The following is a 17,857-nucleotide window of genomic DNA, read 5'->3' as shown; positions in this document are numbered from 1 at the left end:
CCAAGGCAACCGCATCGTAAACATGACTCGCCGGCCACGGCGAAAGGTAGGCAGGAGGTGCAAGATGATGTGAGACGCGTCATTGGTCGAGAGACGCTCTGTTGGACTTGCCTCTTGGCCACGCCAATGCCGAATCTTCCTCACAATAACTTTACTCACTCATTCACACACACACATACACACACATCGTAAGATGAATAGTCAGTCTTTGTCAACCTGCTTTCCCGTGGCCAAGGTGCAGTTGCCATGGTGATAATCTGCCACCTTAGCATGAGCTGCGGAGAATGTTTTCTTTTTTTTTTTTAACCGTTTACCCACCGTTGCGGAGAATTCAATTAACTGTGATGTATGTGCCTTCTGTATGAACGTGTCAGCCAGTGGCGTAAGATAGATGGCCCTATAGCTCATCCCCACCTCTTTGTCGAATCGGATTGTCACTCACGCCTTGTGTTATCTTTCGAGAAACAATACCACAAAGTACGTAATGCACTGACTTGGCTGCAGTGTTCAGTATTTGTCAACCCACCAAACTCTTACAATGTCAGTCAGTCAAAGTATCCAATTTACTCGTTAAATGTGAGGTTTGCACTCAAATCTGAACAAAGTGCTCATACTGCTGAATTTCGATTGTTAGATTTATGCAGGGTTTCACACGCCAGTGAATTTGCTGTATCTCTACATAGAACAGATCATTCCTACAATATGCCAAGGAAGCTTGCGAGAGAAGGACAAATTAACAGCCGCTGGGTACTATACCATTGTGGCAATGAAAGACCACTTTAGAGGGCAATGTTCTGACTCAATGGCATTAGGATGGGCCTGCAGCTGCTTGTGGCACGTTCCACCAACACAACAGACTTGGCTCAAAATAGCATAGCTCTATCCCAATTCAGAGGGCGGCATCGATTTTACAGGCTGTAATTTGATGGCCGATGACATCATAATGACAACATATATCCCATGTCAAAAGCACCTTCAAATAAAGACCACAAATTTGGTGTTTTCAACAATTCTTTTGTTCAGATGATCTTTCATAAAAACTTTTAATGAGAGCCATATGGTGATTAAATATAGAGTACTTATGTCACCTTTGGTTACATAGCAGCGTGCGTCAGGGAAGGCGGGATACCGAGTGACGGCAGTCGTGTTGTCATTTGCTGCGCTGACAGGGTGTGCAAAGCATACAGTTTGCTTGTTGTGTGAGGAGGCACAGGAGATGCTTGTCTCTGCACTGGAGCGTGCGTGTCACCTGCCCCGACACACTCGACTAAATCACTACATGGGTAGTGTGTGCGTACGCGGATGTCACAGGGCCCACCGGTGTGATGGCATTGTCATGCACACACGCACACGATTTGTTGTCACACGCTGTGTGAGTCTGACAGAGTGGCGTAGCAACAAGAACACCGCTGAGAAATACGGTGTGTATGCGTGTGTGTGTGTGTGTGTTTATAATCTTGAATTTAAATTAAAACATAATTCTTGGGCATGGAGTGTCTCTAAATGCTACTATTTATCCGAGTAAAATGAATGAATGTTTTATTTTTATAGACAGCTGACATCAAATATTGTCATTCAGAGCATTTATTTGAAAAGTCCAAATACCAAATAATTCCGGTGAGGTTTTTTGTGTGTCTGTTGACTCGTGTCCGCCTTTGTGATGTGCTACTCCCTCCTACTGGTGGAAATTGTCAGTTACAGGAGTTGAATGGGTGTGGGTGGTAGGCTTTTGTGTCCTCATATAAACTTATCTTGTGTCCATGGTCACAGTCTGACAAGGAAAGATTTATGTTGGCTAATGTCTGGCAGTTCCGGAATCATTTTTAAGTTTAAAGGGGGAAAAGAATAATACATCATTTATGATTGTCATTATTAGTTTGTAGTTGTTTAAATACGGCATTCTGATTTATATTGTGTGTGTTGAGTAAGAATTAAATAGCAGAATCAAGCAGTTTTATCCATCTCAGGGTTGACAATTTTTTCCACTTGCTGCTAAAAATGACATGACAGTTACTCAGACCTCAGGCAAAGACGAGTCACGGCTCCGCTTGCAAATGTCACATGACCAAACCCAGCACACAGGTAAGCCATGATTGGTCCTTACCTGAGCCCGAGCAACTGTGATGTCATTTTCAAATAATTACAACAAACATCGACAAAAAAATAGTTTATTCTCATTTTTCCGTCACTTCATTACTTGTTTTTTTCTCAACATCAGGTCACTTTGAACATATTACAGCATACAGAAATGCATTTGTTGTATTTCTTTTGAATAAAAAATGTGAACAAAAGAAAAAGAGTTTATGTTCATTCAAAACATCAGCTTCCAGTAATAAGGTCCACTCAGCTATTAACTGTCCAAACAGTTTTTGCACATGAATGTAATTTATGAGCAAAGTGACTTTGAAAGTGTGCTCATGCAGCCAGTCTCCAGCATTACTAGAAAGCATACTTGATTATGAGCCGACAGATATGATAAATTAGTTTGCTCTGCATTTGCACTTTGCCCCCCTCCTATTGCATCCCTCGCTCTCTCTCCCTCTATCATCTTTTTACTCCAAGTCACACCCACCGCTTCCCTCGCTCTCGACACTCGGCTCTTCTCCTTTTCACTAACACTGGACGCTGAAGCCTCGGTGGTACCAAGTGGGCTCTGTTGGATTTCAAATAGCCCCCCCTTTCCCGGTCCCATGAACCCCCGTCCCTGGTCGAGATGAGTTTGCCGGTCAACTCCGAGTACCTGTCTCTGGAGAGGATAGCGCGCTACCGCCACGCCTGCTCCAACGGCTCGCCCTACGCCACCAACAAGCCCATCGACATCAAACCTCGCGGCAGGAGAGGGTATGCAAGGCAGAGGGGCTTGGCTAAATTGAGTCCAAAAAGTTGTGTGCTTGCTTTGAGAGCCAGAAACTCAGCCTGAACTTGAACGGCTTGCTTTGTGTGCATGCTTATGACCGCTGAGTTCTTCCACCTGCTGTAGTTTACCACTGTTTACTCAACGTTGTATATATCTGTGTTGTGTGTGTGGGGGGAGTTTTATATCCCCTGGGGGCCCCAAACAAGGATCACAGAGGACTCTCCCCCCCCAGAGATTCGTATGATATAGTCGATAAAGAATGTGCATGTTTGTTTGGCATTTTCATGCATATGATATTTTTCAAAATCTACTGGCGGATAACATATGGGAAAATCGTGCAAACCCTGGCAAATTATTTATTTATTTCAATTTGCATTTAACTTTTTAAGTGATGCTGCGAAGTGAAGTAAAACTAATACTCCAGATATAGTGAAATTTTAGAAAAAGTGTATGTATTGTAGAAAACTTTATTTATTTGTTTAAAGTTTTCATTGAACTATTTAAGACATGCTGCTTTGTCTCGGAGGTACCCAAACTTTTTGTAGGAATTTTAAAACAAATTCCATTGTCCAAGATAAAAAGAAAAAAAAAACTTCAACATGTTGAAAATCTGAACAGCTCTTTCATAAACCTATGTAAAGGTACTGCATTACAAATATTTTATTTTCATTTATTATTTTATTTATTTTAATTGCAAATACATATCGACTCCAATCATCTATCAACCTTCATGACTTCTAATAATTGACCTCAACCTTAAAGATACTGTAAAACGACAAACAAATAACCATTTTTCTGTAGCCAATCAGGTTTTGATAGTAATAATGATAATAATAATTAAATAATATTATTAAACATGTAAAATCTGAATTGCGCAAGCTTTCCTTGGTCAAACCAGAAAACAAAAAGGCATTTTTGATTTATCCTCAAAACTAAGTCGAGACACAGAGAGCCATCTCTGGTTAAAATTTGACTAGTGTAATGATTCAAAGGCATGTTTTCCAGAATGTAGCTTTTTAATGTACCCAATGTACCTTTTTATTGCCAGTGTTTGAAATAGTGGCCAGTGTCAGCATTTTCGCTTGGCCCCCTTCAGCTCGATACCCCGGGCAAGCGCCTGGGTCGCTGCCCTGTTGCAGTGTCTGTTTGCATGTGTGCCTTTGTGTCATATTCCCATATTCCTCATTTTTGCTTTTTCCGACAACAAGGTTAACGACGAATGAACAGTCAATCAAGGTGTTCAGGCGCACCGCTCATAATCCGTGCACTCTGTGTCCATTAAGGCCCCGCACAGCAAATTTCAGGACCTTATTAGATCCATTATCATGCTGCCATATTTTTTTGTGAGCAGCATACACTCAGTGACCTCGAACAGCAACACAGGAAAAAAAAAAAAAAGTATAAATGTGAAATCTGGATATTCACTTGTATGTGGCCAGTGTGTGTGTGTGTGATGTCGGAGTATTTGTATATGAACTTAAGATAATGGCTGTGTAGACATATAGATATGGTGGAGCCTTGTCAATAGCGCGCCTGAGCCATCTGTGCTTTGCTTCCTTTAGTGCTATTGCTATTTATATATATTTCAGCGTTTACTTAGAGTGCTTTCTCTATGTGTACCACAAGTGAGACTCCTCCCCCCCCCCCCCCCCCCCCCCCCCCCAAACAAAATCAATCATTTTGTGTTTGTCGGTTTAATCTGTGCTGCAGCTCTTTGAGGGCAGGCTTAATGCTGCACTTGCAGAACAATCAGCACTAGGTGGCTGTCTTGTACATCAGGGGCGGGCAAGATTTTTGGTTTCACTTATGATGGACCGTTTGAGTCTTCTGAGGGCTCCACTGAAAGAACAATGGTGTGTTGAATTTACTCCAATTTTATTTTGTGACAAAATAAAATCATCTGGTTTCAGATGATTTTATTTTGTCACAAAATTATTTTGGTTCCAGATACGCCACTTATCTGGAGTATCTGGGTCCATCTATTTCATGCAACAACTTGACAAAAAATATTTGAGTTAAAAAAAAAAAATCTTTGCACTGAGCTAATATTTAATTTTATTTTTGAAGTTATTCTTATTGTTAAGATTGGTGTATTATCATTATTAGTCTATTGTATTTCTAAAACACTATACTGGAAAATCTTTGTCCATATCAAACAGCGCTCGGTTGTGATATTTGTCTTATGTAAAAGTTGAAAATGCCCCTAAGAAGTGTTGCATTGAGTTGAAATGTGATTTATACTATGATGCGGAATCTTGGCTCCAAAGAGCCTTTTTGTTTGCTGTTTTGCAACAACAGTCTCAAGTGTCGTTTTGAGTTCGCTTTTATGGTGTGTTTACGATGACGCTCACAAGTAATGCGTACATGTTTGTGCTTGTGAGCTCACCGGCACACGCACGAACGTACGTACGCAGCATCCTGCATTCACCTCAAGGCCGCCGATACCGCCACCTTTCTTTCATAACATAAAAGCCCATGCCTGCAATTGGAGTGGATGACCGCGGTATTATCAGTCAAAAGGGTCAGGCAGGCCGTTTGTTATGCTTTGAAAGGGTTTGCAGATGGACGCATTTCCATCTGCATGTCTTTTACATACGCTGTGCTTGCCGCGAACAAAAGGGAACCTTACGCCGACTGATGTCACTCTGCCGTTGCTTACGTCTCTGGTTGGTCAGAAATGTAAAGGCTGCTTTTAAATTGACCTCGGGGCGTCTTGGGTGTTCTTCTTTGACTGTGTAAAACAGCCACAGTTTTATGATGGGGGTAGGGAAACAGTTCTTCGCTATGCAGTTGTAAAAACACAAGTAACAATGAAAAAGCCCCTGCAATCTTTATTATTTTGATGAATTTCTAGCGTCGGAGCTATTGAAAATTTTGCGACCAATTCAATGCCCTGAGAAAAAAATGATCTGGATGAATGAGAATAGTCACAGGAAAATTCGGGTACAGAAAGAAAGAATTGAAAAAGTTTGGTCTTCTTTCTATGCCATCATTGTAGTACTGATAGGCAATTAAATTAAGGCATAATATTTTGATAGTGACACTTTCTTTGCGGCCTTGGCTCAATAAAAGGTTGGGAAACACCAATTGAGGATACCCGCACCTGACTGGGGCGCATTTGGATATTTTGTCACTAATCATCGATTCTACTACAATCATTTTCTGGGGTTCAGAATTTCTTAAGTATTGAAATGATTTTTTTTTTTTTTTTAAACGATGGGTACTTATCTAACTGTCACTTTCTTATCTCCCATCAAACACATTTCCAGTCCACTCCCTCACATTTTCTTTGCTACAGTCAAAGAACATATGGGGCCCGTGGCCGCTTCTCCTGGCGTCGTTGCCGTTGGTTTTAGGTTACCCTGGCAGCATGGGTGATCGACGCGTGAGATTGTAAGGATGCCTGGGAGTTAGCGAGAGCTGAAAGCAAGTCCCGCCCTGTAAGGAATTACTATGACCAAAACAACCCCTCCCACTTGCACTCAAAAGCCTGGCTGCAGCTGTGGAGTGAGGCAGAGAGAGCGCGAAGAGTCATGTAATGCTTCCACTCGGGTGAGGGGTCGAGGGTGCCGAGTGGGGGAGCGGAACCCAGGAAGTTCTCTGGATTCCAAACGAGCCTTGAAAGGAAGTTGGGAATCATCTGGAATACGGACGACTTGGGAGCGTACAGGACTGGAGGTCCAAGTGGCCCTTGAGTGGCTGTGTTGGGGTGGCTTCATGTGTGTGTGCTTGAGTAGAGCAAGTGGATGTGGACGAGAACGGGAGAACATGAGTATCATTCTAAAGCCAAGGTCGCGCTCCACCAGCTCGCTGAAGAACACTGAAGGAATATGGTAAATAGTAGAATTGACAATCTTCATTCTGTCCTCTTTGTGTGCGTGTGTGTGCGTGTGTGTGCGTGCGTGTGTGTGTCACACGCTATTGTTCACCATTCCTTCCTTCCTGTTTGAGTGTTACTTATACCTCCTGTTGGTTTACATCCGACCTACGCCATATTACACTCCACAGTCTCCACTTTGCTGCTACAGCCCTTAGTCTCCTCTCGGATATAATTCTCACAGTTGCCTACAGCTAAGAATGATTAGAATGTCGATGGAAATTGAAATGAGCTGACACCAAATACAAATGAGTATCAAGTATCAAAACCAGGAAATAGTTTCTTGGGAAAGTTTGAAAGGATGGCATTGTATGTTGGAGATATGTGGTGCCAAAAGTCACCTCTTCTGTTTAGAGATGGTCTTTTCACCTTCATGTAGATGGTTTCCGTCACACCTCTTACACACCACCTGTCTTCTCTGTCAAGAATATATAGATTTTTTTTTTTGTCTTCTCAGATGTCACCATGCTGTCTGACGTCTATTGTATTGTTGTTTTTTGTTAGCGTTTCAATGGCATATGGTTTTCAGCTTCCCAAGGTACTATTTTGAAGATAAAACTTGTGAGGCTGTAACTGTGCAGTGAAAAGGGGCATTAGCGTCACTACCTACCTGAGCGAGGTCATTCATTGGGTTATATAGTCTCGCACTTCTCTTCAAGCCAGAGTTGAAGTAGTTTATTGACGAACTGCAACATAGAGAAACCTTGATTAATCAATTCATCAGTAAAATGTTCATTTGTTGCCAGTCTAACATATTTGGGGCAATTTATTCTTCGAATTTGTATGCCCTGATCTCAACATCAAGTGTCATCATATTTCTTACGATGAATTGTCACAAAGTGCAAGATGTCTAAACATGGATATTTATTATTAAAATATCCATAGTAGGAAGCGCAGTGAGATGACATCAGTTGAGTTTCAGGCTTCGGATCGCTCGCCCTCTGGGTACGCGGACTTCCTCAAACAGTCCAAAAACATCTACATTACGTTCATTGAAAACTGTGTACCCTTGCTAATTGACTGGCTTTTAGTCCATCTATGTACTTACTCTATTAAATAGACCCAAGCTCACCTGTGACCCTCATGAGGACAAGCGATGTAGAAAATGGCCGGACCTTTGTTGTATCCAGGTTTTATTTTTTTAACTGGTGGCACCCCTATAGGGCCTAAGGCAAGACTTCAGGTTTCAAACGGTCACTGGTCCCCACCATCTCCGTTTGTCCTACGAGGAAGTAGTCGCTCTCTTACGCTTTGGTACAGCAGATAAACAAAGATGCAGCCCGAGGCGCAACCTGCCCTGCCCTCGTCTTGTCTCGACTCGTCCTTGGCTGTCAGCTCGCATTTCCTTCTGACAAATTGTCCTCCTGTCGCTTCCACGCCGGGAGGAGGGAGCCCGGTAAAGATGCTCCTCCACTGTCGGGCTGTCAGACAGTGCTGAAATAAATCTCCAAATCCATGCTGCGATCATACAGGACAGTGGAAAACGCCTCTTCTCTGATTTTCTATTTTTAACTACACCCTTTCATCAGTTCTTTCTTGCACATTTCTGTTATCTCTTTATCACACGAAATATGAAAAAATAGCTCTGAAAGGTGTGGGAGATTGTTTGGATTTGTCTGTTAGGATAAGACTGTACTTTACTCTGGTGTTCTTTTGTAATGCTTGTTTGTGTTTGCATGTGGAGCTGACACCCTCGGGTAATGTGCGGCACACCTCCTGTCTCAATACCACAACAGAGATGATATCTGTTTATTTTGAAGTGAATTCAAAACTGGGAGTGTTAAGGTCAAAAGCTGGTCAACTTTTCTTCTGCATTTAACAAAACCCAGAGCAGCAGCCCTGCTTAGCTTTTGGCTTTGGCATGGTAGCAAGTCTGGGACTTATGGGGGGCATTCAGACATTGGAGATTGAAAGTGGCTCTGGAACGTAGCCCAGACTAACTGGTAATGTAATCAGTCTAGTGGTGGTTATTATGAAAAGCAGGCAAGTAGTGGAGTTGCAATCTTGTGAATTTATCGCATTAGTTTTCTGAACTTATATTCCACAAATGCAATATTAATCAAAATGCAGTATTTAGACCAGTGGCGGAACATACCACATATTATTGTAAAGAACGTCTTTGGGTTGATCTCCCCTTTAACCAGCATTCTCGCACCTCTGCCCTACTGCTGAGATGAAGCGTGGAGGAATGGAATTGTCTGACGTTGACTTGAAGGACTTTCATCTGGACTGCGTCTGCCGTCAGTCGACTGAGCGATGATGCAGCTCGCATGTGCACAGGACCTGTTTTATATTAGTCACATTCGAGTCTTTAGATTCCTAGTAGCACGCTAGCGGAACTGGTTGAGTGCGTGACCTTTATTTTGCACGCGTGTCACGACTGAATGGCTCATCTGAATGGAGTATTGACAGTCAGCGTGGAGACTACGAGCAGCGAGTGTTGACTTTTTTGCGCTCCGTCTGGCAGAACAAGATTAACCAGACAGAACTGGATGACACAATTGGCTACTTTTGTATGCTAATTTTCTCTCTGAGGACATTGACACCACTGACATACATTGTTTGTAAATAAAACAAGAGTTTAAGTAAATACGCCTTCAAGGTTTAATGACATTTAATACTGCAAACTACGAGCAATATATTTTAAAATCTCAAGATAAAATAAATTGCAAAATATTGTGGCACAATGTAGCGCTGTAGAGTAATTTCATTCAGAAAAAAAAATGTTACTTTTCCCCTTATTCATAAATGTAAATATAGTAATATATTAATAATTATTATTATTATTATTACTATTATTTCATTATTTTTATTATTATTGAATATTGCTTTGGTTACATCCTCTGTTTAAGTACCACTTGAAATTTGAGATTGCTTTGCACTAGGTTTTTCTTCTTGTTTTTAAATGAGTTAACAATTTTGGATGCTGCTGAAAGCATATTGACCAACTGTGACATGCACCAAGCAGAGGCTGACCTGCATCGTCCATATTTGTTTACAGAGTAGATGTGTGGCTAAAGTGGGTGAAGCAGACGCTTGTGTCCGTGGGCCATTGATTTTTACAGATAGAAAAGAATGTGAATGTAAAATTGTTCATTTCAACACTGACATAATTCATTCTATAAATGAAATACACAATGGTACATATTAGAAATGACATGACTCTTTATAATAAAAATCCTTTGTGGGCCAGATTAAAGTACAGTTCATGTCTTATGTGGCCCCCAAGCCATACTTTGCCCACCAGAACCGCATTTGTTCTGCGTAAGAACTTTGTACCATGCTGAATGTTCTGTATCAAAAATATTAATACGTCCCACACCGTTACACACAGTGTTGATAATTAATAATCTCACATCGCTTGCGGAGTGTGAGGAGGAGTCGCTTTCAGTGAAGTTTCCTGACATTCGAGCATGCAACTTAACTCGCGTGGGAAGCATTGTTCTTTGCCGGCCATCTGGCGTATTTGCTATGTATGGGCAGTTAAAGCTAGAGTTTCCATCTTTGGAGCCGTTCCTGTCCTCTTGGAAGTCAACGGGACATATTGTTTTATCACAAAGGCAGATTAGAGGCGTATTTGGAATCTGCTGACTCTTCAAATATTTTCTTCCTTGGCGGCTAAGTCGTTCCTTGTTGGGAATTGTGGAAGGGCTTCGTGTCAGAGTGGAGAAGGAAAGAAAATCTTGGGTGTGACGTCAAAACTCAATAAGACATTCCCAGAGAGGGTGTGTTCTTTACCACCACCACACACACACTTAGACACATACAGTGAGTTGCAAATTCCAAATGCGGGTGGGGGGGTGATTTACTTTATTACACCCTTGTGACCTTTTTTAATTTGCACTGGACAAATACTCCATATATTTATATAAAAACAACTCATACTGAAACTCATCAAAACTAAACCAAAATGAAGTGCACTCACTCCCCCCCCCCAAAAAAAAAAAGCAAAACAAAATAAAAAAAACGACAACAGAAAGAACAATGACATAGAAAAAGATTATTCAAGCAGAATAAAAGGGTAGGCGAAAAATTGCCAAGTTGACTTTGTCCCCATTCTGTGTCAGCGCTGTTGGTACAGACCATGGGGAATACAGTTTTTATTTTTTTAATCATTTTTTTTATTTAGTAGTGTAAAGGGTGCTCGTGTGAACGTGAGGTTTCATTTTCATGCCTGATGCTAAATATGAAGTGTGGCGATGAGAGGAATGTGGTGCAGAGATACCGGATGATGTCCAGTCAACACAAACGAGGAGTTACTGGAGTCATACTGGCTGTGTGCATGCATGCGTGTGTGTGAGAATATGAGTGTGAGAGAAAGCGGGAACAATTTGATTGCCTTTTCCTTGCCAGCCAAAACTGACACACACACTTAGCTGCTGCTGCTACCCAGACAACAGAGGGTGAGAACCCAGTGTTGAAGTTGTTTTTTTTTGGGGGGGGGGATTCGTCGCACTCTGGCTCACTGTAACATAGCGACACATGTATACACACACAGATAACATGTTCATCCACATCTAACAATTTTATCGCTTCTTTATCAGTTATCACAATTGTAAAAAGTATTTTACTGTTGATCTAACGTGTGTGAAGTGTTTGTACTCCAGTGGTTGCTATTCCATATTGCTCTTGTTGTGTTTAGTATCGGTCGCACCTACTTCTTGTTAAATGACGCATAAAAGATAAACGGATAAGTTCAACCATCCTAAAGTATTGGGACACATGTTCACTGCACGTACCAAAAGTGAAATTGTCCCAGAAGCAGACATTGGCGCTGTATCTCAAATTTGCTTACACAGCACTTGGATTGGCAGATAGCCGATATCTATCAGATATTTCTTCATATTTGCAAGAGGCCTGATTAGAAGATATATCGGTTGTGTGTCTTCATTTGGCAACATGTAAATAAATCGTTTATCTTGCTGAGTCAAATTTTCCTTTTCTTATGTCAGAGAATTTATTTCTCCTGAACTGAATAATATAATCCCAATTACGTGAAATATCGTCCTTGTTCGTTTATTCCCACTTTTTTCTGTGAAGGTATGAATCAGCGCTGATGAGAAAACAATTCACGCGCTCTCAAAATGTATTTCCCTTTCCACTCTTCCAGTTATCCACGTGTGTACGGCATGCCTCAACACGTTGCTGACGTCATCCTGTTGCACACACACTACAAAGTTAGTCACACAGGATTAAGGATGTGCCCTTATCCACAGTGAGGATGATGATTATGTGCGGGGGGGCACGTCATAGCTCGGCGTCATGGGATGCCCCCCTACCCCCCCAGCCTCCCTCACAACCATTTGGGATTATGGGATGGGTCAGCAACAGATCTCCTCTGCCTATGACACAGGTACTAGTCATTGGCCGGCCGATAAATTCTCTCTGGAGACTAAGGCGTTCGGGTTGGTGTTGCCGAGGTGGCAATGATTAGCTGTTTGAGCCGTGAGTCAGTGGCATCCCCCAGTGCAGGGGTTGTGCTCAGGGGCAACGTTAGATTTTTCAAATAGATTGTTGAGGAAGGTCATGGAAAAGGATAAAAATGGTCCTTAATTTGAGAAAATAAATTATTATTATTATATAGTTTTTTTTAAATATAGTTCAAATAGGTTAGAGTACACTTACTGGATTTAGTTTATATATACGTTAAAGGGGAAGTCAAGTTGTAATAATATGTTGGGTGCAAAACATCCCCAATTTTCACATATCATGGCCCTGTTGACATTTGTTTGTTTTTGTAGTTTCGACGTGGACAATGGAACATCATCAGGTCGCAGCCCGCTGGACCCGATGGCCAGTCCAGGGTCGGGCCTCATCCTGCAGGCCAACTTTGTCCACAGCCAGCGGAGGGAGTCGTTCTTGTACCGCTCAGACAGCGACTACGACCTCTCGCCCAAGTCGATGTCCCGAAACTCCTCCATCGCCAGCGACATGTGAGTGCTTTGGACCATTAATTTTTTTTCATTTTTAAAAAAAAAATCTACCTCCATGTTCTCCTGTTGTGCTGAAAGCTTTTTATTCTATTTTTAGACTTTTTTTTTTTTTTTGCCTGTCTGAGTGTGTGTCTGAGTGCCACAGCTGGATGTTTATCAGCACAGGTCATAAAGCTGCCACATCGGCCACCTTTGGCTCTGGAGGGAAGTGTGCATCACCAACAGCTCGCCGAGTGGTGTCACATCTATTCTTATCGCATATCGCACGCCGTCTGCGCGGTGAAGAATCTTAAATCACTGATTAAACCCCTGCCGTTGACACACCGCTTTTTATCCACTCAACACTTGCCCCAAAAAAATCTTGCTTGTATTGAAAATTTAGCATTCACCAAAATAATAATGCTCACTTTGATTGACACTGCCTCCTTCATATAAAGATAGCATGCTCCCCCGCTGCTATCCGCTTACACGAAGCAGTCAAACGGGAAATGGAATTATTGGGCGAAAATGTAGCTTTTTGATCGAGCCTGAAAGGGAAGATGAGAAAAATAGCAATGAATGGACAAAAAAGTAATCACCTGCGTTAAGTTTCAGACATTACGCGGCCAGCATGTCATGTCATGTGTGTTACGTTTCATCGATCACCTGATCAAATGTTGACGGTGAGCTTTGAGGTCACCACCACTCGTGTGCGTGACTCACCGTCTCTGTAGTTCGGATTCCTTTCAAGAGGGAGCAAAATGCGTAAGGGCCTCTCCCTCACCTTCCATCATGTTGGCTTTTCCCAGAATCCATGAATAGGAAATCCTCGTGCGTGGAAGCTTTCTCTGCGTCACAACAACGTTGTGCCAGCTGCATACCGAAAACCGGCTTACAAGAGACGAGTGCCTTAACAGCTGATGATGTGAAATCGACATGATGGAGTGCATGACAGACACTGAAACTTCTCATATGACGACACCCCATCTTTTTGTGCTTGTCCACAAGCATAGTAGACAGTAAAACCTTTACATACTGTTACTTCAAATTCTCTTTCTTGTCTTTTCCAGCCATGGTGACGACATGATTGTAACGCCATTTGCACAGGTAATCATTTTCAACCCCATTTGTTCAGGCTTCACAATTGCGAGCCATACTAAAAACACAAAAACACACCTTCTGCCTTACAGGTCCTTGCCAGCCTAAGAACTGTACGGAATAACTTTGGAGCATTAACCAACCTGCAGCAAGACAGAGCGTCGAATAAGTACGTTTGCGCCCCTTTGTGGGAAAATGTCAGCTCTACCTCAAAATGTGGTTTTGTACCCCCTCCTCTGTTCGTCAGTGGTACTACACGAACAGCTTTACAGCCTTTTTATTACTTTTAGTTGCTGCATGCATGATCCAAGTGTAATAATTAAATGCCTATGTCAAATATATGCCTCTGTTTTGCCATCCACGGGAAAAATATATATATAGGAAGTGTCTGAGTTTATAAACCCCATTGTGCACAAATAACAACCTCTGGCCTCAATTTAACACTGTTGCTAATCAGAATAGCAAATACTATTTTAATTGGTGAGCTCTTTGAAACTATGTTGCTAACCAAAACAGAGGCACCTACCAAGCATTTAAACAGATCAGATAAACAGAGGTGTTCCCTGTTAAGTATTCTGGGCAACTTTATGTTGCAAACAGTGTTTAATCTAACTTCAGTGATGTCTAATTGAAAGCCTCCTTCCCAGCTGCAGTTTTAACACACTTGGCTAATATTTGCAAATATATGACATGTATGTTTTTTTCCCTCACAACAGGAGATCACCCATGTGCAACCCACCACCCATCACCAAGACCACCTTTACAGGTTAGTCTATGATGTCAGTATTACAGCCACTGTGTGTTCAAAATATCATATGAAACTTTCTGACCCACTTTATGATGAACGTTGTTGTTACTGGCGATGATGTTGTTGAAATGAGCTGTCTGTTTTTGGTGGTAAGAACACACTTGTCCTAGACAGGTATTTCACTTTGATATATCTCACAATATAGACCAGGGATGTCCAAACTATGGTCCGGGGCCAATTTATGACCCACTGTCCTTTTTTTACAGTTGTGCCAGACACTAAATTTAGTGCCCATGACATGTTTCTTACTTAAAAATGAAAAAATCATCATCATCCTAATAATAATAATTAACTTTTTTTTAATAAAATTGAGTAAGATTTTACTGATATGTCCCTGATATAGATTATTCATAATAAAATTCCTATTTCACTTTCACATGCATTTATGCATGGGAATAGGAGGTTTCACTGCATTGAAAAAAAATCAAGATTATCTACTTGCCGATAAATCGCCCGCTCCTTTATATGGGACGTCTGTCGATGCTGCGCTATATTTAGAGGACAATCATACTGGTTAGTGGCCATTATGGGCCCTGCCATAAACTGGTGACAGCTGTGAGTCACGGTAGTGGTTATTTGAGAATATTGACGACCTGCAACGGCAAAGCAGGGACTTCATCGATGGAAGATTAGCTCATGGTTGAAGTAAATCAGACAAGGCCTTTCTCTCAAATTTAGTGCGCGTGTGTGCGTGTGTGCAGGCGGGCGTGTATGTTTATAGTATATAATAGAAATAAATAGCTGAATAGTTGCATCAACAGCCACTTAGTGCGCCCAACTGGTTTGGAGATGCGTTCAATCAATCAATTGCCACAGTTTTTAATTGAGTCAAGAATTTGATACACCCTTCGCTCAGAACTACATTAAATCATATTACAAGTACAAATGACCTTCCCATCACACTGTTTTAAGAATCAAATGTGGCCGTTGATGTTCAGGGTGCCTCTTTGTCTCCCTCCCGGTCCAGTTTCGCCTGCCCGAGCGCTCCGCTTCGTGGTTTGTCTGCAGCCGTGCGTCTGTGCAGCAGCAGAGTGGCCTCTCGGAGCACCCGGTGTCTGATGTCGCACTAAGCATGAGAAGAATGTCATTGACGTCAGTGCAGTCGCTGTCAGAAAGGGTAGCACCCCAGTCGCTGACACCCCAGTCGGGGAGGGCAAACGGGGAAGAAAGACGACAGACAGACAAGATGAGTGAGAGAGAGGAAGGAGGATTATTGTGACAGAAAGAGGAGTAGGAGGATCTTGTTGACAACAGCCAGTGACATAGGAGCTTCTTCATGACGAACGCGTTGTGGGACCGCACTGATGCTATTGTCACTCGATGGCAACGTTATATGTATGTCATTAAAGCCCTAAAGGAAGATGACGGCATTTTGATTTGATTCGGTGTGCAGAAAATAAATGCCCCAAATGTCATATACACTTTGGAGTTCAACCAAAAATATTCTTGCAAATGCCTGTTAGTAAGTGTTACAAGCAAATGTAACATATTCCTTGATGTCCATCGTGCTACTTTTCATTTAGATGTAGCTTTGGCGGCATCTTGTGGTGTTTCGGAAAAATTACAGAAAATGGCCATAGCTGAGTTTTTTTAGTGAGTAGCTGCGGATAGATTCCTCACAAAACACACCAGTACGTAAATTTGTGAATAGTAAACCGCAAATACGCAGGGGACCCATTTTATCCTCCCCTCATCACATAGCATTAGCTTTGGCGTCTATCGTCTTGTACGCCATGTTAATTGTTTACCTCCTTGCTCGGTGCATTTGTATGCTGATCATATATTTGACGTGCACGCTCACACGATATAGCAGGAGCTGCCATGGCGCTCTCCTGCTCCTCTTATAATCCAGTCCATGTGTTGTCGCCCTCCCTTTCTCATCTACAGTGCAGTCCTCTCAGGCTTTAGGTACAGCACGTTTTGGCTACCAGGGACGCCGAAGCAACAGCAGATACCCCCCCCTCCCCCCCTTCCTATCCCCCATCCCTGAGCACCACCTCCATTTCTTTACACACACAGCATCTGTCTGGCTAGCATACAGGAATCTACCCTCACGGATACCATGGATGTTTTTATTTGCACACGCGGCGGCTGAAGCATCATGTGCTAGTGTTACGTGCGCTGCGGTGCGTGAGCGTGCGTGTGTGTTTGGTAGTCATGTCAGGATGCTTTGGCGGGGATCCGAGGCGTTTGTGAGCCCCCCGGTCGGATCCGATGTGTCTCCTCCATCCTCCCTCCTCCCGAGCCTGCTGGGCAGACTGCTCTTCATCCTGCTACATAACTGGAATTACACCTTTCATATGAATGACATTGTGGAGCTGCTGAGGCAGGAAGTGGCGTGAACGTGCGCGTGGGCTCTCCGCTTGGGCAGCTCTCTGGCTTCTATGGCGAATCGTTGTTACCCTCCATTAGCATCTGGACAGTCTTAATCGTCCTGGCTGACGTCGAATCTGTCTGACTTCCGTAGAAAAGGACTAAGGATTCTGTTCTCGGACACAGGGACCCCAAGGCTCTACTCCCTAGACACCCCCACACACACAACCTTCCCCAAGAGCTGGTCCGTCCAGTATGAAGAGTCACCCATGTGTCTACTCGGGGTATCCCAGCTTAGCCGTGTGTGGGGTGGGAGACCCCGGGCCTGGGCCGTCCACTAGCCCCCTGAAGCGGGCCCTTACTGACCCCTTACCGTCCTGTCTCGTTCCTGCAGAGGAGGCCTACCAGAAACTGGCCACTGAAACTCTGGAGGAGCTGGACTGGTGCCTGGACCAGCTGGAGACCCTGCAGACCAGACACTCAGTCAGCGAGATGGCCTCCAATAAGGTAAGGATGACCAATCATGTGTACTGTTGTTCCTCATTTCGTGGCCTGGAGGTTTGTTTACTCAACTGCAGAGAGTGCCAGGCATCTATGCTGTGTGACCTTTTTATTTCCAGCACAAAATGATGATGATGATGTGTGATGACATGATGTGTCATATTTCTTGGTTGGCTTTTCACAATACAGGCTTTGTTTTGAGGTGTGGTTGAAAAAGGGCTGTGGCTAAAATGTTTTGGGGAGGAAAGCTGTTGGAGGTATGATGATTTTTCGGAGGTGAAAGCCGTCATACATATGACGGGGTCAATCAGGGGTCAACAGCGAGGTGCTCGCAGGCTCCACTCAAGGGCCACATGAGCTTGTCTGCGGGCCTGTTCTAAAAGGGACACTTGTGATTGATCATTTGAAAATGTGGCAACATGGCATTGCAGGGAAAAAAAAGAAACTTGGAAGTTTGAATGGTTTAGATCAGTTGATGTGGAAGGAGCAAG

General features: G+C 42.8%; 1 protein-coding gene across 5 annotated transcripts in view; it reads left to right on the top strand.

Moving 5' to 3' along the window:
• pde4d (phosphodiesterase 4D, cAMP-specific) overlaps positions 1-17,857 on the top strand; it is a 119,628-nt gene that overhangs the window by 88,932 nt on the left and 12,839 nt on the right. For 3 of the 5 annotated variants that reach the window (XM_049763932.1, XM_049763933.2, XM_049763934.2), the window contains 5 exons: positions 12,476-12,667; positions 13,717-13,753; positions 13,837-13,913; positions 14,461-14,510; positions 17,260-17,372. In XM_049763932.1, the coding sequence (XP_049619889.1) occupies positions 12,476-12,667; positions 13,717-13,753; positions 13,837-13,913; positions 14,461-14,510; positions 17,260-17,372 (469 nt within the window). Of the gene's footprint in view, positions 1-1,607; positions 2,842-5,130; positions 6,691-12,475; positions 12,668-13,716; positions 13,754-13,836; positions 13,914-14,460; positions 14,511-17,259; positions 17,373-17,857 lie in introns of those variants that run through there. The other 2 variants (XM_049763935.2, XM_049763928.2) reach the window with 2 other exon arrangements.

This window comes from Syngnathus scovelli, chromosome 3, assembly GCF_024217435.2.
Source record: "Syngnathus scovelli strain Florida chromosome 3, RoL_Ssco_1.2, whole genome shotgun sequence".
Lineage (NCBI taxonomy): Eukaryota > Metazoa > Chordata > Actinopteri > Syngnathiformes > Syngnathidae > Syngnathus > Syngnathus scovelli.
The sequence above is the reverse complement of the archived record's forward strand: the minus strand, read 5'-3'. Positions and strand labels throughout refer to the sequence as shown.